The sequence below is a fragment of the Myotis davidii genome, unplaced genomic scaffold, assembly GCF_000327345.1.
Source record: "Myotis davidii unplaced genomic scaffold, ASM32734v1 scaffold147, whole genome shotgun sequence".
Lineage (NCBI taxonomy): Eukaryota > Metazoa > Chordata > Mammalia > Chiroptera > Vespertilionidae > Myotis > Myotis davidii.
The window spans coordinates 1,499,888-1,524,722 of NW_006383010.1; the positions used below are offsets into that span (position 1 = coordinate 1,499,888).

The 24,835-nt window shown below is 39.4% G+C and overlaps 1 protein-coding gene across 1 annotated transcript in view; it reads right to left on the reverse strand.

Annotated features, from left to right (window-relative positions):
* MAN1A1 (mannosidase alpha class 1A member 1) overlaps positions 1 to 24,835 on the reverse strand; it is a 149,717-nt gene that overhangs the window by 43,543 nt on the left and 81,339 nt on the right. Inside the window, exon 6 of the mRNA XM_006778501.2 lies at positions 14,742 to 14,836. Within this exon, the coding sequence (XP_006778564.1) occupies positions 14,742 to 14,836 (95 nt within the window). The remainder of the gene's footprint in view (positions 1 to 14,741; positions 14,837 to 24,835) is intronic.

The window sequence follows — 24,835 nt, forward strand, 5'->3', positions numbered from 1 at the left end:
CCCATCACCCTCCAAGCGCAGGATCGGCCCCTAGCCCAGGCCTGACGCCTCTGCCTGAGGCGTCAGGCCTGGGCAGGGGACCCTCATTTCCCCCCATCACTGGTTCTGCCCCCAGCCCAGGCCTGATGCCTCTGGCCCAGGCATCAGGCCTGGGCAGGGGCCCCCCAGCCCCTCCGATTGCTGGCTCTGCCCCTTGCCCAGGCCTAACGCCTCTGGCCTAGGCATCCGGCCCAGGCAGTGGGGACCTGCAGTGGCAGCGGCCCCGTGATCGTGGGCTTCGCTTTAGGCCCAGGGAAGGGACCTAGCTCCTGGGACTGCCAGCTTCGACCGTGCCCAGCTCCCATCGCTGGCTCTACCCCTACTTCCTGCTACCACTGGTCAGGGTGGAAAAGGCACCTGATTCTCCGATCATAGCTGGGGGGCAGGGCAAAGGCCCCCAGCCCTTAGCTCCCCCCTGGGTTTCCAATCACTGTCAGTGGCACGGGGCTTCTTCCTGCTTTCCCTTTCGCCTCCCTGCATTGTGTCTACATATGCAAATTAAGTGCCAATCTTAGTTGGCAGTTAATTTGCATATATCCCTGATTAGCCAATGAAAAGGGTAGCATCGTACGCCAATTACCATTTTTCTCTTTTATTAGTGTAGATGAGGCAGTGTTTGCATATAACATATGCATATTCATCAGTGTACTTCTAATCATCTCTAAATTACCTATAATGCCTAATGTAATGTCAATGCTACATACATACTTTTTATACTGTATTGTTTAGGAAATAATGTCAAGAAAAAAAGTTTATACATGTTAAGTACATTAGCAACCATCGTAGACCTACATGTCAGCAGCAACGAAACATTTTATTTTTGCTCAGCAGTTGGTCGAATCTGTGAATTCGGAACCTACAGAAATGAGGGCTAAATACATTAGGGTTTATGAGCTATAGAAGTTCACGGATACAATTAATTTTAAAACCCAAGACCTTTAAATAGAATAATTACAATGCGTTGTAAAGAGGTATAGGGTGATCTTGAAAATATTTTGCGCCAAAAGAGATTTTCTGATTGTCTCGAGGCAAAGTATTCAATCAAGAGCTGACACTTCACACAAAGAATATGCCCCGATGTACTGATGTTTTCTGGGACAAGTGGTTGTCAGGAGTATGCTACCTAACAGATTATTTTTTTAAAAGTAGAAAAATAAAAGAAATAGAAAGAATACAACATACTTAGTCTGCCACTTGAAGATAAAGGTGACAATTTAACATGAATTTTAAAAAACTGAATTTTAAAGAAACATTTAGAAAAAAATCATTTTGAAATTTGATGTTTATGAAAATACCTGTGAAAGTGGTTCACCTTTAATACTCGTACTTGTCTCAAACTTGAGAATGGAATTTTGTATCCTGCTTTAAAATCTTTCAAAGGAACAAACGATGATATCAGGAAAAATTTAAATTTTCTAGCGGAATTACAAACATATCCTTTGCATAAGTGAAAAGCGTGATTTAAAACAAACAGCATGTTTTAGGAAGGTCGGTCAACACCACACTTCTCTCATCAATATAACTTCCCATCTTTTTCACCTGGACAGAATTCAAATCAAGTTTTGGATATTTTTCCATTGACTTTTAGACAGAGTGGAAGAGAGGGAAAGACAGAGAGAAATATCGATGTGAGAGAAATACATCGATTGGTTGCCTCCTGCATGTGCCTGCAACTGAGGTACCTGCCCTTGACCAGAATTGAACCTGGGACCCTTCAGCCCTCTATCCACTGAGCCAAACTGGCTAGGGACAAACCAAGTTCTGAAATAACACAGAACAAGAACTTTGAATCACTCACTGTATCACAATCATTAAACTAACATTTAAAACAATAATGAATCACACTGCTGTCTCTAAAAATGTCACTCTTCTTTTCTAAATAAAGTACTTTATTTCCTCACTTATAGTTATCCTTTTATAATTTTACTAGAGGCCCGATGCACGAATTCATGCAAGAGTAGGTCTCCTTTCCCCTGGCTGCCAGCACCGGCTTCCCTCCGACTGCCCTCAGGCACCCAGGGCCCAGGCTTGCTTCCCTCCAGCCACCCGCAGGCACTGGGACCGGGGCTTCCCTCGCAGCCCTGGCTTCATCCGGAAGGACGTCCGGTCTAATTAGCATATTATGCTTTTATTATTATAGATTTCAATTTTATTTTTGAATGTTTTAAAATGAATATGACATTAGAACAGTAATACATGCATATGTAACTTGTAAATAAGAATACATGTTTTGGAGTAAATGTTTAAAAATATTTTACTGATAAGAGAGCAAAAAAGTTTAAAAACCAAAGGCTTATTTTTATGTTCCTGATATAATTGTGGGTGCAAATTCCATCATGAAACTAGCTGTAGAAATTGCATGTAAATAAATGGCTAGGAGTGCTGTATTTATACAGTGTTAAATTAGTTTTTTCCTGTTACATTCAAGAACCACAAATTTTAAATACCTCGTCGTTAATGAAATTGCCACAATTTTAGTCCTTATTTTAGGGTATTCCACTCATTTAAAAATAACCCTTCTTCAGCTGGGCAGTTGCATTGTGCTTGTCCCTTTGTTGTCCCAGATGATGCCAATTACAATTACTATGTGGACTCTATGGTACTTCCCCTGTTTGAGAAAGACTATACAAACTGAACACACAGGAGGCTTGCTAGAATTACAGATGTGTATACATATTACACACACACACACACACACACACACACACTTTACTTGAAAGTCCATTCTTCCTTGTTAAGGTCTAACTTAAACATAGATTGTATAGATGCCTACCATGATTTCAGGATCTTGAAATCCCACAGTGATCTACTCTTCTAGATATAAAAGACCCCAATTTCTCAAATTTCTAGGTTTTTGCCATGAACACTATTCCTGTAGAATTGATACTCTTAATCCCACTTAAAAAAATGAAAAAAACTCAAGGTTTAAAAAATGAGGATGTGTGATCACATTATTTTATTTTATTATTTTTTTAAAATACATGTTATTAATTTTTTTACAGTGAGGAAGGGAGAGAGATAGAGAGTTAGAAACATCGATGAGAGAGAAACATCAATCAGCTGCTTCCTGCACACCTCCCACAGGGGATGTGCCCGCAACCAAGGTACATGTTCTTGACCGAAATCGAACCTGGGACCTTTCAGTCCACAGGCCGATGCTCTATCCACTGAGCCAAACCGGTTCCGGCAGATCACATTATTTTTAATAGTTATACGTATATTCAGTAAAACACAGGATCTTAATTAAACACAGATGTATTTTGAAAACTATATATATTTGTCACAGTGGATACAGGACTGACATTCCTGTTCTTTTGGCTGCCACTTTCTTAAACATTTGCAATCAGCAAAGTTAGAGGAATTGGCACTGCCAGACATTAAAAAAAAAATGGCAAATTTGTAATTCGTAATCCATTTGTTTTCCAAAGTCTATTTGCAGAGTGCCAAGTAGGTATAAAAGGGCACTGTGCCGAGAGCTCTCTGGGGCAGGGAGAGTGGGCGGACACTGCATAGCTCCTGGAGGAGAGGGTATCAACCAAGGGCACCAGCGCAGAAAAGCAGAGATGAGAAAACACAAGAATGTGCAATGGTTTTGTCCAGGACATATAGAAGATCTCATAAAACCATGTGGTTTAAGGGCTAAGCAAGAAGATTCACTGACTAATGAAATAAATGTAAAACACATTTAAAAAGAAAGAGCATGGCTCAGTGCTTGAGCATCGACCTATGAACCAGTAGCTTGTGGTTCAATTCCAGGTTGCGGGTTTGATCCCCCAGCGTGGGGTGTGCAGGAGACAGCCGATCAATGATTCTCTCTCATCATTGATGTTTCTATCTCTCTCCCTCTCCCTTCCTTTCTGAAATCAATGAAAATACATTAAATACATTAAACACACACACACACACACACAGAAATCCAAGCTATTTGCATAATGTGCTCACATATCACTATAGCAATGATGATATCCATCTTAAAATGACGTCTGTAACTTTTATTGCACTTCAAGGGGAATAGAACAGATTTATGCTTAAGTTTTGGAAAACTGCTCACTGATAAAGCCATTATAGTAATTGCACTGGGTCTGTTTATTAATTTGTCACAATTAAGTCAGTAACAGCTTTACTAATGTCCTATTACTTGATTAGTTTTGAAAGTGATTATCTTGAGAACTCGACTTAATTGGAAGCCTCTCGATTTACAAGGTACATTAAACTCTCAGTAGCATCTTAAGATTATTTAACATATGCAGGTCAATTACCAGTAATCACTGTTTTGTATAAATGTTCCATAAAAACTATAGCATGACATGACAAAGGGGGAAAGCGAGATCTAATTAATGATGCTAAACTCCAACTGCCATGTCTAGGATAAGAGGGCAACCTGGGCATTCATACTGTCTTCCTGAAACTGGGTCTGTTACTAAGAGTCAAGTAAAGAAAAGCTAGCAACTGTCCCCTTTTCGGAGGAAGGTAATTTGTCATGATGGCTAAATCACCAAACTGCACTGCCTGTACTCATGCCCAGCTGCACGTTAATTTCCAGATTAATAATTACAATTAATTCTGACGATTGCTCCATCAGTTCTCTTTTTCCAGTTAATACAAGAGACGGCAATCAATCCTTGTTCATCTCATTTTTCACAGCAGATCAACAACAGTGGTAACTGCAGAAGCAGGTATCATGGAGTGGTTAATGCCTCCATTGAGATTGTGAGGCCTTTAAAAATTATTGGCCGTATATAAATATTTTATGTTGACCTTCCAATTCCCACTCAAAGATTCAATGCAGTTGGTTTAATATTTACAATGAGTAACAATGATAAGGGCTGAGAAAGTGACTTGATACCAAGCTGATTTTCAAACACCTAAACACCTATTCAAACAATGTCATAAATCTTTAAACTAACTTTATTAATTAGACTAGAGGCCAGGTGCATGACATTCGTGCACTGGCGAGGGTGGGGTGGGTAGGGAGAGAGTGTCCCTCAGCTAGGCCTGTGCCCTCTCGCAGTCTGGGACGCCTCGGGAGATAATGACCTGCTGGCTTAGGCCTGCTCCTGGGTGGAAGAGGGCAGGCCCCATCCCTAGGCAGTCCAGGACCTTGAGGGATGTCTGCCAAGGGGTCCTTTGCGCTGCTATGGAGGCAGGACAGGCTCCTGCCACCACTGCTGCGCTCGCCAGCCTTGAGCCCAGCTTCTGGCTGAGCAGTACTCCCTCTGTGGGAGCGCATTGACCACCAGAGGGCAGCTCCTGCATTGAGCGTCTGCTCCCTGGTAGTCAGTGTGCATCACAGCGACTGGTAGTTCTGCTGTTCGGTCAATTTGCATATTAGTCATTTATTATATAGGATATTTTAAAGGTTTGCCCCCACGCTAACACCACGAGCCTGGTCTTGAGAATAATCCCAGGGAAACTGATTGCTGTTTCATTAAAAGCCTAGGGTAGCAAGCTCCTTTAACGGGTTGCTCCACTGCTGACCTGTAAAGACATTGTATGAATTATACGCTGTGACTTGTACCCGATCTACATTCTGTGCACAGAACACATTTCAAATCACCAAGGCTGATTTGCCACCTATTGTGTGAATAATGTGAGCAGAGCTGAGTCCGTAAAACACCGGTTTTGTGCATTTGAAAACCTTGAGATGAAAGCCACTTTGCGTTGGCTGCATCCAAATGACTATAATTGTCCTTAGCAAAATCTTCCTGGTGAGTCGACGGCTTAAACCATGGCTAACTGCTTGGTGTGGGGAAAGTAGAGGCCGTAGCTATAAATCCAGTCCCATGGGGTTTTGCACCAAGGCTCTCTAAGTACCAAAAATTGAAGAGTGAGACAGGCCCCTGAACAGACTTCCACAAGTCCCTTTCTAAGGGATGCAAGAAATCCTCTTCAGGTAGATTGTCTCTAAATTGGCTACACGTTACCTTTGATAAATTCCTGCACTGGGGTTACTCATATGCTGCAATTTAGCCTTAAAATGCAGGATGTTATGAAAGTATAGAGCAACCCCCCCCCCCAATATCTAATATACGGTTGAGTAAAATATTTACTCCATTCACACTTCAATTTTTTTCCAGTGCCCCACCAGCAGCACAGCGGAAGTGGTCTGTGGCAGATGGGAATTCCTGGAGAAAGAGGGAAGGGTGGTATGGAGAAATACCCCAGGGCTTAAAAAGAGACTGAAAGCCCCATTTACCTGGCATTAGCTTCCATTATGACTGGATGAGTGGGAAGAAAGGGGACAGTCCAGGCACCCTTAGGCACTTCAAGTTCCCTCTGCCTCCCAATGCATGACTGAGAAACAACAAAGCATCCTTTGCACAGAATTGTTTGTCCCTTAAGTCTCAATAGAGGAGGCTGTACACAAGTTCCATTTAAACTAAGTGCTACCATCCTTCTTGTCCACTTGCAATAAATAAATGCCTTTGATTTGGTCAAGTGACTGCATGACGGGCATAGACAGAGCGGTCTGCAGCTCGGTGGGAGGATTAAAAGATCCAGAAGAAGCCAAGGACCCATCTTCTGGTGGGAGGATAATGCTGCCTTTGTCTTTGCCCGGGAATGCCTTCAGGGACAGAGCGAGGTCACCAGGTGCTCAAAATAAAATCACTTTGGCTGAAGCCACCAGAATGGCTTTAGGGAAAATGGCTCTCCTTTTTAACAGTTACCCTAAAGTCCTTAATTAAAAATGCCACTTTCTCCTCCCACTATATTAAAATGGCACAAAGTTTGCTTTTTAGTTCTAATGGATAAAATGATAATAATAATAATTATTAATGATGATGATGATGCAAGGGGGAAAAAGGACATTGTAAACTCTTTTTGGGTAATCAGTGGCTGGAATTAGCTACATTCCATAAGCAGCAACATACTGTTTATGGAAGTGAAAATGTTGGGTAACAAGTAAATTAGTGATAGAAACAACAACCCGCCCTCGCCGATAGAGCATCGACCTGTGGACTGAAGGGTCCCGGGTTTGATTCTGGTCAGGGCACATGCCCGGGTTGCAAGCTCAATCCCCAGTGGGAGGTGTGCAGGAGGCAGCCGATCAATGATTCTCTCACCATTGATGTTTCTATCTTGCTCCTTCTCCTTTCCTCTCTGAAATCAATAAAAATATATTAAAAAACAAACAAACAAAAAACCCCTCTCCCTTCCCATGGATGTTTGGAGCTGGCTGCCTCACTAAGCAGCTGCTTTAAGAATGTGAACAGCTCCGATGGCTGGCTCAGTCATTTCTTGGATTATGATAGTTCTCGAAGTGTAGTCCTGGGACCAGCAGCAGCAGCCTCTTCATCAACTAGGATCTGGTTTGAAATGCAAATTACGGAGCCAGGTCCAAAACCCTATGAATCCGAAGCTCTGAGCGTGGGCAATATGAGCTTTCACAAGCTCTCCAGACAATTCTCATATACTCTAAAGTTTGAGAACCACTATTCTATTAAAGCTGGGCATTATCAAACCAATTTTCTAATATTCTATATTTCAGTAGGTTCACAATCAGTGGGCAGGGCAAAGTTTCCAAAGTTAACAGAGAGGAGAAATGAAACTATTCTCAGGATATAAATACTAGACATAGAGCAGTGATCCTCAACCCCAGCTGAATACTGGAATGCCCCGAGGAGGCTTATAAAAATGCCAGGAACTACCTCAAAACCAATTGAAACAGATTGGGGGGAAGGAGGCAGCAATGATATATATGCTTTTTAATGCCCTAGTTATTCTAAAGCACTGGGGAGGTGGAGCATCACTGACAGAAAGTGAGAAGCCACAGCAGTCAGACCCTGGATAGAAGTAGGACAGCCTAGGAACAAGGAAATAGAATGTGAAGGTTTACAGCAGTGGTTCCCAGCGTGGGGCACACGCCCAACATGGGGGCAATTGGATTTTTAAGGGGAGGCAATTTGAGAATGAGTTATCAATAGTGAATTTTTTGCTTTTCTTATGGTTCTAGGGGCCTCATATACCGTATATAAATATATGTTGTGACATATTTATGCATTTCAGTTCTCTATTATATGTTTTGAAACTTTATTTGCTATTTTTTCATATCACTTCATATTATTATTATTATTTTTTTAAACAATTTCTTAGTGATTTCTTCCTCAGTACCTAAACTGTCCTTTCGTTCTTTTATTTTTCTCTTTCATGGATGCCATGTTCTTTGGAAGCTTGTGTAGACCAAGGTAATGGTCTTTTAGGCTTCCTCCATATGAATAGGAGTTCACTTTTCGAATAATAAGAATTATATGTCACGGGGGAGAGGGGGGGAAAGGGGCATCAGGATTTTAGAGATGCTTAGGTGGGGCATGGCCATAAAAAGGTTGGGAGCCACTGGTTTTCAGCAAGGATGCATACACCTTCCAGAGACTGTTTGTACCATATTAATTACTAGCTAGCATGCAGGACTTGGAATAAAAATTACATTTTATTGCCTTACACTCTTCTTAAATCTTATGGATTAAACAGTTCTTATTTTGAGAGAAGATAATTCAACAATAAATATAATTCTGGAGAGGAAATTGTTTTGACTCTATAGATTAATCCCAAAATAACTTAAAACATAAGGAATGTTTGAACATAGAGTCACAACTATCCCACATGGACCACATGGAGACATTCTCTCCATCTTTCCAGGTATTTCTACCAATCAGTGAGCAGGGCAAAGTTTCTCTTCCATCCTGGCCTGAGAAAATGGGACTTGAGCTTGAGAATGGATTAGAAGCACCGAGTGGCTTAAAAACTGAAGACTACCATAAAAAGGCATCAGAACGAAGTTAAGTTTTTGCTATGTTATTTTATCGTATACCATATTTCATAATAACATTTCAGAACAAGACCACGAATTAATAATTCCAATTTACATTTACTTCATGGCATTTGCAATGATTAATCTTCTAGATATTAATTCATTAGATTTCCAATAATATCTTATGAGATCATCAGGACAGATACTATTATTATTGTTATTTTAGTTTTACTTATGAGAAGACAAACTCAGTTATGTGAATTATCCAAGGCTAAGAGCTAAATTGACAATATTAATAAATGGCAGCTTTAATAAGGGTAACAATATTCTAATGTCTAATATTAATAACTGTGCATATCAGTATTAAAACCTTAAAGTGTGGTTATTACTGTTTCCAGAAGAGTTTAAGTGGCCAAATGAATAAAAGTAGATAAAAGAGGGTAACCCAATATAACAAAATATCCAATCAGAAAAAATAAAACCATAAAACCGGTTAGCTTAAAATACTTGGTAAGTCTGTAACTTCTTTTTAACTTTTCTAGAGTTTGTAGAACTTTAAATATAACAGACCCGTAGCACATGTAATCTATACTAATAAAAGGGTAATATGCTAATTAGATCAGATTGACCAGATGTCTTCCAGGCACCTTCTGGACAAAGCCGCAGTGGCTGCGAGGGCTGAGCAGGGCTTGTGGCTGGCAGTGGTAGCAGCAGCGGGATGATGGGGTGGTGTCTTCCCCTGATTGGCCCGGTTGCTTCCCACAGAGGGAGGCCAGACTGCAGCTTAGGCCCACTCATGGGGAGTGGGCCTAAGCTGTCAGTAGGACATCCCCTGAGGGCTCCCAGACTGGGAGAGGGGCCAGGCCAGGCCAAGGGACAACCCCCCCCCCCTCCCCAGTGCACGATTTTTGTGCACTGGGCCTCTAGTAAAGATAAAACTATAAGATGTGGCTCTGATTTTCTGCTCAGTGTATATCACTGCTACAGAACACTTTTTAGGGTAACTAAGGGCTATTTTACCTCTTAGAATATTAGCACATCATTAAAAAACTTTGATCTGCTCATATTCAGGAAATTTGCTTCTTGATATTTTTTTACATTATTCTTATGATGTAAGAATCTGAAATCAGCTACTTCAAAAAATGGTTGGCAAATTTAATGATCGGAAATTTATATTTCAACTGTGAAGTAAAAACACAAGAAGATATGTTAAAAAATATTTAACCTAATCAGATTGTCTTTCAGAGTTTGTGTTTATTTAATATGTAAGCATTTTACAACACTAAAGTATTAAGAAACCCAATAAAGGGGCTAGTGCCTTTTGTCACAATATATATAGTACATACTTCACGACGGATAATCTTTCACTATTAGAAAACATTAAGTTATGTACTGTTCTTCATTAAGGCCCCATTTCAGTTAAAGTAAAGCAATTTGCAACCTAATGATCATAATACAAACTGCTATGTAATTAATGACAGAGTATGCATTTGCATTGGATAATGAGAGTAGTCAGAAAATAAAACTTCACACAGCAGGAAATAAACACAGGTGACGGAGTTGTACCGCATTCATCACCTTGCTGACTAATGAGAGCCAGAATGCAGATCAGTCATTCCCCAGAACATTCCTTGATACGTGCAGTAAACGCACATGCTGCAGACAGTTCTGCTAACCTAATAGAACCACCAGGAGCGCGTCAGTTCAGAACAACCCACAAAGACAAACAAGTGATAAAACGGCACATAGCTAAAACGAACTCATTTATCAAGAGAGACAGAATAATTATTAGGAATGCCCAGAAGGTATGCCCTGTGATAGAAATGAATAATGGGAACAGTTTCTATATTATTTGAAATTAAGCACACATTTTAGGAAACTTAAAATATAATAAGTTTACTCTACCTAGGCTTGAATTATATATATGATAATGGTGGGATACTTCATTTTACAAACCACAGAGGTGTTTTTTCTTCTTTAGGTTGAAAGAAAAAAATGAACATGGCCTCTTGCTAATCGTAACAAGATCAGACATCAAATTTTGACGTTTACACATTAGAGGAATTGAGTTCTACGCAAATCTAATCGGTTAAAAGGCAATGGTTTTCGTTTAGCAGAGGTGTTATGTAAGTTATGCATTGTCATTCTACTGTTGTGCTGGTGAAGCAAGCACGTCCGCCCAATCAGGTGCTGCATATACCACCATGGTGTTTGTTCTGTTTGTTCCATCAAATTACCACCTGCTATTAAATCACAATTCCGACTAATTTACAACTTAATACAGCAGCTCTTGAATGTGTTACAGATGTAGCAGAAGAGATCATTATAAAATACTTTTTTTTCTGAACATATTTTGGGACAGAGTTCCTAATGTAGAATATGAGTAAATTATTTAGGTTCTCTGCTATTCTCAGTTTGCACAAGTACTGAAATCCAATTTGGCTTATTGGTATTTTGGCTCCAAATGCATAAACCTCCCCAATTCAAAATACTGCTTGCTTTAAATTCAATTCAGTGAGATCGTATTCTCTCTCCTTGGCACAGACTATCTTACATTTGTCAATTACATGAGCGAATGTATAATATAGCATATAAAATATATATATATTGTGCTTTAAGAATCATGCTGTAAATACCTGGAGGGAGAGACCATATCTGTTTTCTTTTTTAATAAAATGAGGAGAAGAGGGCAATCTTCCCAGGACCTGGCATAAAACCTTCAGCAGAGCAGGGTCTCAAATAAATGCTTATTTACTCATTTTTTACAAAGAAAAGGTAAAGAAACCAATTATCTTTAGGCAATAACCTGAATGCTAGAGAGATGTGAATAGATAATACCAACAGGTTCACATTTTTGTGAACAGTTGCTGGCAAAGAGCAGCATCCATAACTGTTTTCAGAATTGAGAGGGAAGAGCCGAATTATATTATAGATGGCATATTCTGTGCCTCGCCCATCATTATTATTGCCAAGAGTTTCAAAGCCAGTCAACAGTGAACACACAGCTACTCTAAACAGCATCCTCAAGCACTTTTTTCCTCTTGGGCATACACTCCCTTATTCTGGGAGAGTAATTAAGAAAATGTGCTTGTGCCAGACATATTTTTTCTTCTCTTCTTTGAAACTTCTCCTGGTGACAGCCTTCAAAAACATAGCAAAGAGGCTCCACGGTAGCTGTCCCTTATCCCCTGGCCCAAACTGTAAACATACACAGATCCGGATAAAACAGCATATATGTCTAGGTTGACATCAAAAGTGTATCCCGAAATGTAATTATTGCAGATAAATATGAAACGTTTTCTTCCAAATCAGCGTCACAGCTGGAAGGCGAAGGGACTCAATGGGTGGATGTGGTTGGGCAAAGGGATTGGAGGAATCTTAGTGAAATGATATTACTAATAATTTTGCCAAGGCTTATTGTGTAAATCTGGGCAAGTCACTGCCATTTAGTAAGTGGAATTGAGAGTGGATAAAATCTATAATAAAAAATTCATACAGGATGCCAGGAAGCAATTAAAAGTTTGCCTATCAGCTGTCAAACAGTCACCTGATTTCCTCTAGTTTAACTTGAAAACATTAGTCAACACATAAATGAAACGGCACATTTTTCACCACATCCAATTTTTCTATAATCTTTGAAACTGAATAATAACATCCATATTAAACACTGTAAATGCAAAATAAGGTGTTAAGAAAAACTTGAATGCCCCATTTAATGAATTTTCAAGAAGCACAGATAGGAAAGATCGTAGAAGATTCAGTATTTAATAGTTTCTAGAAGCATTCCTTTATGCACCAAAAAATATCTCCACTGTACACGAAGGACAGATTTCCTAAGGAAAAATCCTCTAGCTGTTAGAAACAAACATGAAGTAAAGTTAAGTATGCTTTAAAATAATCCAATTTCTTATGCTTATTTCAAGAGAGGCTAGAACTAATTAAATGATATCAGCACCTTACAATAATCGACTGATTTTTGCAAAGATATAGGCCCACATGTCTCTCTATTAGCTTTAGTAGCCTTTTATCTAATTTCATTACCTTCCAGGAAACAACAAGAACTATTTCTGTGAAATCCTAGGGTAGAGGTTGGAGTGATCAATCACTCCAGTCTTTTAAACCTGGGGTCCTTGGGTCGTAAGTAGGCTTGTAAGGCACGGTTTTGCTTTTGGAAACTGTAAAAATATGTGTACTCAGGAATATGCAGTTTTTGAGGAGAGGGCCATGTTTCAGCAGAATTTCAAAGTGGCCTGTGAACCTGAAAATTTTCACAAAAGAACAAATAAAGTAGCCTAACTTCCAGTTTACAAATAAGCCTGGAGAGTGGAAATGATTGCTCTGAAGACAAACCTACAGCACCTATAAAATACCTAGAACCAGGTCTCTTGATAACCAATTAGCTCAGTGTACTGTTCTGCCCCTATCATTTTTCTCAGAACTACCAGGTAGGGGAAAAGGTGTTAAATGTGCACAGTGTGCTTGTAACCAGATCTTACTTCAGGGAATACAGTAGTTTCTAGGTCAGAATAGTGTCTATAAATCCAAAGGCTGAAGATGTGGAAGGTAATATAGGTGGTCTACATGAGTTAAAAAACACTCCAATAAATGCCATGCTTCCTCTAAGCCAAGCTCATTGCCACAGCCTGAGACCTGTGGCAGCATATGCTTTGGTCTTTAAGATCAAAGAAAGAAAGCCTTAGGCCCCTTAAAGGGGGAACACAGATCCTGAGATATCACATATACCAGAGAACTACCTCATTTATTGACATGGGCCAGCCATGTGGTCTCTTCCCCGCTCACTGCCTCAGCATCACTGCCCCTGGACACCCCCTTCCCCGACGATTATAGACATAATCATTTCAAGGCATACATATATAACACACAAATGAAACTACTGCATGACATTTAACTGATGATTTTTCATAATTAATTTTAGGAAAGAATGTCATAAAGTAAATTATGAAGAAGAAATCTCTATTAATCCTGCCAAATCACCCTTTACAGTTTCTTGGCATTTATAAAACAAGAAAGCTGTTTAATTAATGCCTATATATCATGTGTGCATAAACATCAAAGTACATATTCTAGTCCTGGCATTTATACATAGCATGGTGTCAGGCAAATGACTTAATCTGTCTGTGACTCGAGTTCCTTGTTATTAAAATGGAGATAACATCAGTACTGACATTATGGGATTGTTGTGAGCATTAAGTGTGGTAGTATGTACAAAATGTCTATCACAAAGCTTTGTATTTTATGATTTTATAAACAGTTCTCATCATCATTATCATTGCCTTTCTTATCATTACTAAAAGGCACATATGCGATTAATTACTTATGGGGAAGAAGGAGTTAAGAAGAGAGCTTAAGATAAAATTGTTTATTAACGAAATGCTCAAGCTAGCGTGAAAATTCAAGCTATTCCCTCGGAGAACACCAGGCAGTCTTCAGCCCAGGCTTTTCTCAGGGCCACATTCCCATGGACTTGTCACACCAGTGTTCTCCACCCGAGTGGGATGCGAGGGTTGGTTTGATCTGGGCCAGTGGAGCAGTTCCCCTCCCTCCTGTACCTGTGGGTGGGCAGCCTCAGGTGCTCCCAGTCTCATTGCGTGGGAGATCGGATTAGTCCACGTGTCCCACCTCTCAAATGTTTTCATGACAATTTTTAAAGATAACGGGGTGCTCTTGGAATCTATGGAGACAGTTTTTCGGATGCAATGCCACCATGAGAATGAAAACCTCAAATCATGCCTGGCTTGGATGACTCTGTTGGGTTCATGTTATCCCATGACAAGGACCCATCTGAGGCCCTGGAACACTGAAAAATTAGTAACTTCCAACACAAGGACAGACGCCAAGACTCCCAATGGTGGAAGAGGCTGACAGCATACAAGTAATTATCCATCCAGTGTCTATTTCAACTTAACAAATGTTGTCAAAAATGAAGTTTTACCTTTTTAAATTCAGCAATGCCCAAGGTATTCCAGAGGGAGTATGAAATGCAGGTAGCAATTTTACCCCAAGTTCCACTGCTTTCTCTCGAAATATCTGAAAAGTTAAACAGTCAAGTAAGCTACGGTTGTAAGCAAAAGAAAATGTACTATTCTGCTATCTCTCATCTAGCACGTTTCTACTTTAAAATTTTCTATATATGAAAAACATTAAAATTTTCTGAAATTAAAAGAATTCCCAAATAAATATAATTATCTAGGAAAGCTAGAATGGTCCAAGGGCCATGTGTGCTGTGGGGCATTGACTCCAATTTTGCTTGCACATTAGAACCACATGGGGAGTTTGAAAGAATAGGGATGTCTGGCTTGCACTCCTGAGATTCTGGTTTGGAGCTTCCAGATCAGAATAGTCTAAAGCATCACAGGTGATGTCAGGTGATTCCAATGTGCAAGCCGGGAGGAGAACCACTGTTACTGGTGGATAAGTCGTGGACTAAAAATCAGGATATCTGGTCCTTTTCTCTCCTCACTTATTTATGAGATCACAGTGAAAGAAGACCAGGGGGATGGAGGTAGGAAAGGTTAAAGGGGACCCAATATATGGTGACAGAAGGTGATCTGACTTTGAGTGGTGGAAACACAACGCAATATACAGATGATGTATCATAGAAATGTACATTTGAAACCTATGTGATCTTATTAATCAATGTCACTCCAATAAAATTAATAAAAAAATAAAAATAACGCCCACAAAAAATAGTTATAAAAAGACATATTATTGTAAGTAATCGATATGTCTGTCCTCTTAGCCCTTGACAGTTTGAATTTCCTCTAATGGTAAGTGTAAGTGATTTGAAAGATACAAAGTTAAATTAGGTACAGATTCTCCCCAGGATTTGTTAAAGAAGATAATAGATGCAAAATACATATCTAGAACACAGATACACGGGAGCTGGGGATAAAATTGTCTAGGAGTTCAGAAGGCTGTGTGGTGGAGAGGCACTTCCATGAAGGTTGTATGCAGCACGTACGCGGGGCTAATAATGCCAGAGACTGGGGTGAGGATGGGAAGTGGAGGGGGCATCCCTGAAGGCATTGGTCTAAACACAGGCAGAGGTGAGTGGGGACCTGCAGGAGAAATGGAACAGGCCAGTAAAGGGGAATGCTGCTAATAAGGCCAGGCACACACAGACAGCGTTGGCCTAAACTATGGAAGGTCATAAATGAAAGGCTAGGAATTTTATTCAGTTAAAATGGAAAAATATTGACAGTTTGTGAGCAGCCAATTCACTGGAGAAAATCATGCTTTAAGAAGATTAACTGGTTGACATCCATTCGTAGTTCTGGTCCAAAGAAAAGCACAGAGTTAATTTACTCGGAGAAGCACTGCTCCAGCTGTGGCAGCAAGCAGGTGCCTCCCCCTTCTCCTGGTCACATGGTGTGCTGAGCGTGGGAGGCTGGGAACTACACACTTTCCTTTGGAGTCTTTTTTCAAACAAGGGAGATGCGAGAAAGGCTGGGGGAGCCCTGAAAAGCATGGAGAATAGAAGCAAGTCCTCTCCCAGCCAATGGGAAAGCATGAATGAAAGCTGTCAAAGCATCCAGTATGGCCCAGCCAGCGTGGCTCAGTGGTTGAGCATCGGCCTATGAACCAGGAGGTCACGGTTAGATTCCCGGTCAGGGCATATGCCTGATTTTCAGGCTCAGTCCCCAGTGCGGGGCGCGCAGGAGGCAGCCGATCAGTGATTCTCTCTCTCATGGATGCTTCTATCTCCCTCTCCCTCTCCCTTCCTCTCTGAAATCAATAAAAATATATATTTAAGCAAATAATAATAAAGCAGTCAGTGTGGCTTCTCCGGAGGGCGGGTTCCAGTCCACAGCGCCTGCTCCAAGACCCGAGTCTCATCATACAGAAACCTGGGCACGTGAGCTCCCACACGGAAGACTACCCCGTAACACCAATGTTGGCTCTATTTCTGACACCCTAATCTTTTGGAATCCCACTCTCATTTAGTAATAAAAATTAAGAAAGTAGTGTGTTTAATGTAAAACTCTGATTGACAATCGATTTAGATAAACTAATATTTCTGGAGTCCAGACATTTGAAGTATATAGAAATAGCTAAAAAAATAGAGGTACCATGTTTCTCCTCCACAAATTATTACAACTCTCTTTAAAGTAGACAATTTCCTATTCCAACAACTAACAGTGCATGGAAAGAGAGAAAAAAAAAGATCAAAGGGTATATTCTTCCTCCTTTCTCTGCCTTACTCTAGAGCAGTGGTTCTCAATCTTCCTAATGCCTCGACCCTTTAATACAGTTCCTCATGTTGTGGTGACCCCCAACCATAAAATTATTTTCGTTGCTACTTCATAACTGTAATTTTGCTATTGCTATGAATCATAATGTAAATATCTGATATGCAGGATGTATTTTCATTGTTACAAACTGAACATAATTAAAGCATAGTGATTAATCACAAAAACAATATGTAATTATATATGTGTTTTCCGATGGTCTTAGGTGACCCCTGTGAAAGGGTCATTTGACCCCCAAAGGGGTCGTGACCCACAGGTTGAGAACCGCTGCCCTAGAGAATTCCAAGTTCTCTTCTGCTGTGTGGGATTACCTAATTACTGCCCAGCCATCTCTTGACTTTCTAGTTTCAACCCAATTTCTTAAAACTGTAAATTAACACTTTTTCAAGAAACTTATGAAAGTCAAACTGTGCAGTTAAAACACCATCGTTAATAGTATAATCTTATGGCAGGTGAGTTAAGGGTTCAGGCTTTAAAAACATTCTCCAAATTGGGTAATCTTGGACAAATTGCTTAATCTCCCTGTACCTAAATTTCCTCATTTTAAAATGGGAATAACAATAGCATTTACTATTTTAAAGGTTGTGGAAAGAAATGAACACATTATTACATTTAAAGATCTTAGAATACATAGCAACTACTCTAAAAGGCTAGTTGTAGCTTTCATAGTGATGATAATAACGGTATTTCCCCAAGAACTTTCCTTATTTAACCGCTTGCAATTTTTTCTGGTCTTGGCCTTTACCCAACTGCTGTTTTCGTACCTTCTACTCAAGTTCTGTGAGCGTGTGCTCCCTCCCCCAATACACACACTCTTAATCATAAGCATTCGTTCTCAAGAACTAAGTACTCAGTTCTTATCACCTGCTAGAATTCCTAAATTCAACTTCCCAGTTTAGGTTTAGTTCTGTACTTCTGTTTCTGTGCTCACATCACAGTTTGGGTGTCTTGTTGTCTCCTGACACTTAACACGTCCAAGATGAAATCAGTCATTTAATGTCCTAGGCAAACTTCCCGAGTTCCATCACTGACATGGACACTGAGTCCCTGGGGCTTGAGAGTGCAGGCATTTCGACTTTAGATTTATTGCTCTTCAGTCCCTGAAATGTCTCATATATAGCTCATTCCCTTTCCATGATATGAGCATAATCCATATTTTCATCGCTGGGTACAATGAAATGGCATGATGGAAAAGAAGGTCCTCCAATCAAATCTACCACTTTCTCCTTTTAGTATCCAATGTTCTTGTTCAAGAAACCATACTGATTCCCTCTGTTGTCTAAAATATCAGGTCAAAACTGATCTACTGACCTTTCAATGACTTCCATCAATCTATTATCTTCTGTTCTCTCAAAAACCAGTCTGACTCTAGCTTGTGTCTCATGGTCTCAAGCACTCACTCAAGTTCAGTCCATCCTATTATCTGTCTTTCAATGTTCCCCAGTTTTATCATTACTGAGATATAATTGACATATAACATTGTGTACAATATGATTTGATATATATAGAAATGATTACCACAATAAGGTTATTTAACACCTCCATCCTTGTTTTTATTGGTGATGCCACCTTACCACCTTTAGTATATTTATTTACACAATTCTTTCATCCTGAAACTCCCTTTTCTGCCTCCTTCTGGCCCATACAAATTCACCTATTATTCAAGGCCAAGATCTTTTCCTTCTGTGAACACCTACAATGCAGCTTTTGATTTTAGAAAGCAAGATATATTCCTTCCTTCTTTTATTCCCAAGTAATTTTCTTTCTAAAAGTAGAGAAAAAATCCTCAGTTTCTTCGTCGTTGCCTATTATACATGTCCACCTCAGACTAGGTCATTTTGTTTTTAAATGTATTGATGTCACAGTATTTCTGTGAGTAGCAAGGGGGAAGTTATTTATATTCTCAGTTAACAGGAAACAATGGCACTTCCTGTCTCAAGGTTTTTGTCTTTACTGGTTCTTTGGCTGCAATGCTCTTTCTCTCCACTTTCCTGTTTTGTTCTTAACTCCAGTGATCCCTTTAAATAGTCCCTTTTTAAGAGAGGTCTTTTTCAATAACTCCCCATAAAGTTGGCCATTTTCACTTATTATTTATCATATCATCTTTTTAATTTCCATTTCATATGGAAGCTTCCAAAGCATGGACTTCGCCTTATTTGGTAATGGTGGTTGTGTGTGTAGCATCTAGCAAAGTAACTGGTGCTCAATAATAAATGTTCATTTAATAAATAGACATACCTGGGGCACTCTAATGAGAAACCACTGATATTCCAGTGTTTGCAAATCGCTCCATCCCATTCCACTGGTTTCTACTGTCTGCAAATAATTATGTCACGTATTCCGGAGTCTTGGGCACAATTACAAAAGAGTTTTGGATTCTAACATGAAACTATTGATGCTTTTAATGACATTATATGTGAGCAGGAATCAGTTCCAATTCTTCATGTTTGATTTACCTTCTCCTGAGATATGAAGAGAGGTTACTTGGAGGAGGAATCTAGATTCTCAAAGAGAACATCTTTCTAGCTAACATGGCCAGAAGGTAATAAAATTCCAAACTAGCTTATCAAGTTAATATTATTAAAAGAATAAAGGAGGAATGTCACAAATCATTCTAAAGGGCAGTTAAATTTTAACTAGCACATCTTGGATAATGTGCCGGAAAGCAAATGATCTCAAGAAGAACACTAAATGGTGCTTCAGCACTCCTTCAAATGGGCAGGCATGATGGACAGAGCGCGGAGCCCCGATCAGCTTGTGCTGCTAGGACTGGCTCTCCCATGGCTTCAATGGGAGGCCTGCACCAGTCACTTAACTTTTCTGGTTCTCAGTTTCCCTAGTAAAATGGGAGAGCAGGGCTCATCATCTCTACTTTTGATTTAACACTGAAAAAAACGTAGTATTCAGAAGTCATAAAGCTAGTACTGAAATGAGACTGGCAAAAGAGCAAAATTACGCTCATGTTTTATGAAGATAAGTGCTAACTTGCCACCGGATTCTTCATCAGTCTTGATTTCCAGGGTTTGTTGGTACTTATATTTGGTGAAGAGGATTTTACAAAGTTACAAGAACAAGATGAAAAATGACAGCAAGTAAAATGTAATCCACGTTGACAATAGATGTTTTCGATTTTTAAAAAAATGACCATTCAAATTAAGTAGGGTATTTACACAATTACCCAATCAGTTTCAGATGGGCAAACATATTATGACTCAACAAGAATCTCAAGAAAAATTCTGCATAAGGGATTCTAATTTCACTCACAGTAATAATAAAAACTACTATATGCTGAAAGAAGGGTGGTGGTAAAATATTATGAAACAGCTTGTAAAATAATCTTTAAAGCATGCAACTCACAAAGAGGTTTAGATAAAAACATTTATGGTCTGAAGTTAAGAATTTCAAAGTAACTACACCCAAACTGTATCTTTCAATTACACTTAAGTAAGATCATCACAGTCTTTGATCAATGTTTAAAAAACTTCAGATTTTAGAATCTGTCAAATAAAAACATTTATCTTTTTACTCTACCCTTACAAATAGGATTGGACAAGGCTGTAAAACAAGATGTATGGCTTTCCTTGCTTTACTAGTTTGCAGATCCCTGAAGAACTGTACAATATATTTACATGCCAGAGCCAAGAGTTAAGAGAGAAGAAGTGAAGAACAACAGACAGTGCTGGAAAGAACCAGTTTCAGATCAGGCATGCTTCGGTTTAAATGCACAATCAATATGAAAACCTGTCTTCAAATGCGCTCGCTGAAAACTTCACTGTTAAAAGATCAAACACCGATTTTCCCCATTAATAAAAGCAGACTTTACCTATTACTCATTTTTGCTACAAAAAACTTTCAGTGCACGATGCCAGAGAAATGATAAGTATCTGGCTGCACAATAACGGAAATAACCCATATATTGTTAGCTGAGTCAACCAACACACATAATATGAACCAAATTTAATCCTTCAACCAACTTATTGAGCTATTCTGGCTTTTTGGTTTGGAGTGGAACCTCTAAAGGTTAAATATTCAAGTAAAGACATATAAAGTAATTAATACAGCAGAAATTTACAGCTCGAAGAGCCAGCCAAGGTCAACTATTCCCATAATCTTGATATGTAGTTGAGGAAAGTGAGGTTGAGAGAGGCCCTCTTCTAGTTCAGGGCTTTCATAGGGGATGGTATGATTGTAGCTACAGCCAAGGGAGTGCAGGATTCATGCCACCTCAGATACCTGTACCTCTTTTGATGTAGAGGGGCTCCCCCTGTGAGTTCCCTGTATGGGTATGTGTGCACATCTTCACTTTGCTGCCTACTATTAATGTTTGCATTTTTGCTCTAATTAATTAAAATCCCAAACTGAAATTTTTAAAATTAAAATACTTATTTGTTTTATTTCTCAAATTGCATTATGAACTTCATTTTTTTTTCAAGTTTATAAGTTTTAATTAGATGAACACTTTTGTCAATTGTTTTGTTTTTCTTCCCTGTGATTCAGTACAATTCAGTCTTTAGCTTTTAGGCAATTAGATGAAGAGAGTGTCCTTCATTTTCCTGAAAAATAAAAGCACTAAGATCTCCTCAACTTGTTTATTCAAAACATAAAGGATATGCATGCTAACCTGCCAGTAACCTTGGTTCGAAACTTAAGAAGAAACTCTATATATATAAAGGAAGAAACAATATAATTGTACCTTCGACTTGTGTTTCTAATGTATGAAAGCACAAAGCTTAAACACAAGAAAAACACTTCTTATACTTTATAAATCTAGATGCAGAATACACTAGTGAATGGGCATTTTATTTATTTATTTAAAAATATTTTTATTGATTTCAGAGAGGAAGGGAGAGGGAGAATAGAAAATATCAATGATGAGAGAGAATCATTGATTGGCTGCCTCCTGCACGCCCCCTATCGGAGATTGAGCCCACAACCTGGGCATGTGCCCTTGACCGGAATCAAACCCAGGACCCTTCAGTTCACAGGCCAATGCTCTGTCCACTGAGCCAAACCGAGTAGGGCGTGAATAGGTATTTTAGACTTAACTATCTTTATAAAATATATTTATTTTCATGAAAAATTAATAGTAAGTTAATTTTTGTTAAAGTTTGCTTTTATGCTATCCCCTACTCACAATGAACAAATGTTGATAAATGAAAACTGATTTTTTCCCCCTGAGGGCTCTGATTTCATTCCCTGGTTCCTGAGTTGGCAAGATTTTCTAAAGTGAAGAGAGCAAGATGAAAAATGAAGAGGAAACTGGGGAAATTTTCAGGCTGTTGTTCAAGGTAGACATCATCAGTATCCAGGTATGCAGAAACCAATGCTACCTACACCTGGAAATTGTTTATGTTTCCCCTGAGCAGAAGCTAGGGTCAAGGCAGCAATGGACACACTGAACAGGGAGTCAGGAGGCCCAAGTTCAAGTTCGGGTCTGCTGCTCACTAGTTCTGCACCATGAAGATGGGTAATTTCACTTCTTATTGGTTATGGAACTTTTCTGAGAGATAAGGGGCAAAGATACATAAATGACAACACCAAGAAATTATATTGGCTTTCTGATAGAGGAAATAGCTTGAAAAATAATTAGGGTCCTTCAAGAAAGTGTCTCCTAAAGAAGAAAGTTTGTTGTTGAGATAAATGTTGCAGAGGGGGAAGCTGGGAAAAACAATATAGTATGATGATAGGAAATTGTCCCTCTTCTAACATGCATTCCATAGGGAAGTTAAAAGTGCAGAGAAAAGGAGAGGAAAGGCTATTTAGTTCCTGTGCTTAGAATTAGTCTGTGGTGTTCCCCACATTGTGTTATCTTAGATGCTTTAACTCCTAACATAGCAGCCCAAGAATAGTAAATAACAGCAAAACAGTCCAAACCATGACACAGTGCTCAAAAATGAGTTGTTGAGCTGCTCATTTTATCTCAATTTATGTTTAAAAAATGGGCAAGTTACCAACATGATGCTCTGAAAAATATGCAATATACTGCTAATAACATTTAACATTAGATAAGTATGCCAACTAGTTTCTGAACCCACATTTCATACCAAAAAAACTCCAACATTTTAAAATAAACCATGCCTGCTAAAGACACAGGAATTATGAAAGCATGTACCGTATCTAGCTATGACTTCTAACATAATTTGTGAAATCCCCCACATAGAGCTTGCTAATATGTGATATCACAGTGTTAAAACAAGGAGTGTTCTATTTACTATTACATTTGCAGGTAAACAGCACAAATCATTTGGAATATACAAAATCTGGACTTGGGAAACCTTTGTTCATTAGAAAGATAAGAGGAAGAAAATAGCAGCCTCATCTATGCAAGTATATTATGATTCCCGGGCATTATGGGGTTATGAAGCATTCTATGTTAGTGAATTGTTCCAGATCCCCAATCTCACTGCTAAAGAGCATTAAAATGTTTATAGTTTATCCTTTTTCTTTGCATTGATTCAAAAAACTTTAGTTCTTTTGATTTAGCGAAATGTGCTGGGATCCTGTCTTGGTGACTCAGCATCACATGCAGACTCTGAGTTGGGGCCCTGTCATTGGCTGCCTGGGCTGTATTATCTTGAACATTCACTTAACTCCCTTTGTGCCTCAGTTTCTAGGTATATGAATAGGGAATCATATTCCCAAATCACAAGGTATTTAAATGTGATTAAATGCACACGTGCTTTTTGAAGAGCTATAACAATAGCTATCATCTTCATTGTTCTTTGCTATAAGATAGTGGTTTCCTCAGGAATAACTGGAAGATGTTAGCATTTTTGTCCATACAAATGGACCAAAAGCTGCTGCGCTTTTTCATGTCTGCTCTTTGTCCTGTGATTCTATGGACCTGCTCTTTCCTCCTGTGATTAGCTATCAGCTCATTATAGTGAAGATGACTCACTGTTGCTCTCCTTCTAAGTTGGAGTAGTTTTGTAAACAGTTGTCTGTATCAGGGCTTGAAGTATCTATCTTTTGGGACGGGAATAAACTTCAGGAAATGTTCCCTTTTTGTGTCAGATGACATAACTTGAACTATAAACTATATAGGTATGAAAAACCAATGAATTAGTATGTTATTTAGCAGTAATAGTTTGCAGATTTACAAAATAAACTAAATAGCCATGTCTACATAGGTTTTTTTCTTTTTTTGAAAAAAAAAAGGCAAATGTAAATTAGTCTTTTTGTTGTTGTTGTTCGAGTAAATGGAAACCTATCTTGTTGTGCATCTAATACCATTAAACTGGTGGGTTTGTTTCTGTTATTGTTGTTGTTAATCCTCACCTGATGATATTTTTCCATTGATTTTTAGGGTGAGTGGAAGGGATGAGGAGAGACAGAGAGAAACATTGGTGTGAGAGAGCCACAACGATTGGTTGCCTCCAGTACGCACCCCAGGGGATCAAGCCTGCAACAAGGTATGTGCCCTTGACCAGTATTGAACCCAAAATCCTTCAGTCTGCAGGCTGATGCTATATCCACTGAGCCAAACCAGCTAGGGCAAACTGGTGGGTTTTTGATTTCGGCGTAAAATCTCCTCTATTATATACTAGAGGCCCAGTGCATTAAATCCGTGCACTCGGGGGAGGGGGGGGCGGTCGCTCAGCCTAGCCTGGGCCCTCTTGCAGTCTGGGCCCCCTCGGGGAATGACCACCTGCTGGCTTAGGCTCGCTCCTTGGGGGATTGGGCCTAAGCTGGCAGACAGACATCCCTCTGGCAGCCTGGGAGCCCTCAGGGGATGTCCACTTGCCAGCGGGGAGCAGGCCTAGTTGCAGTCAGACAT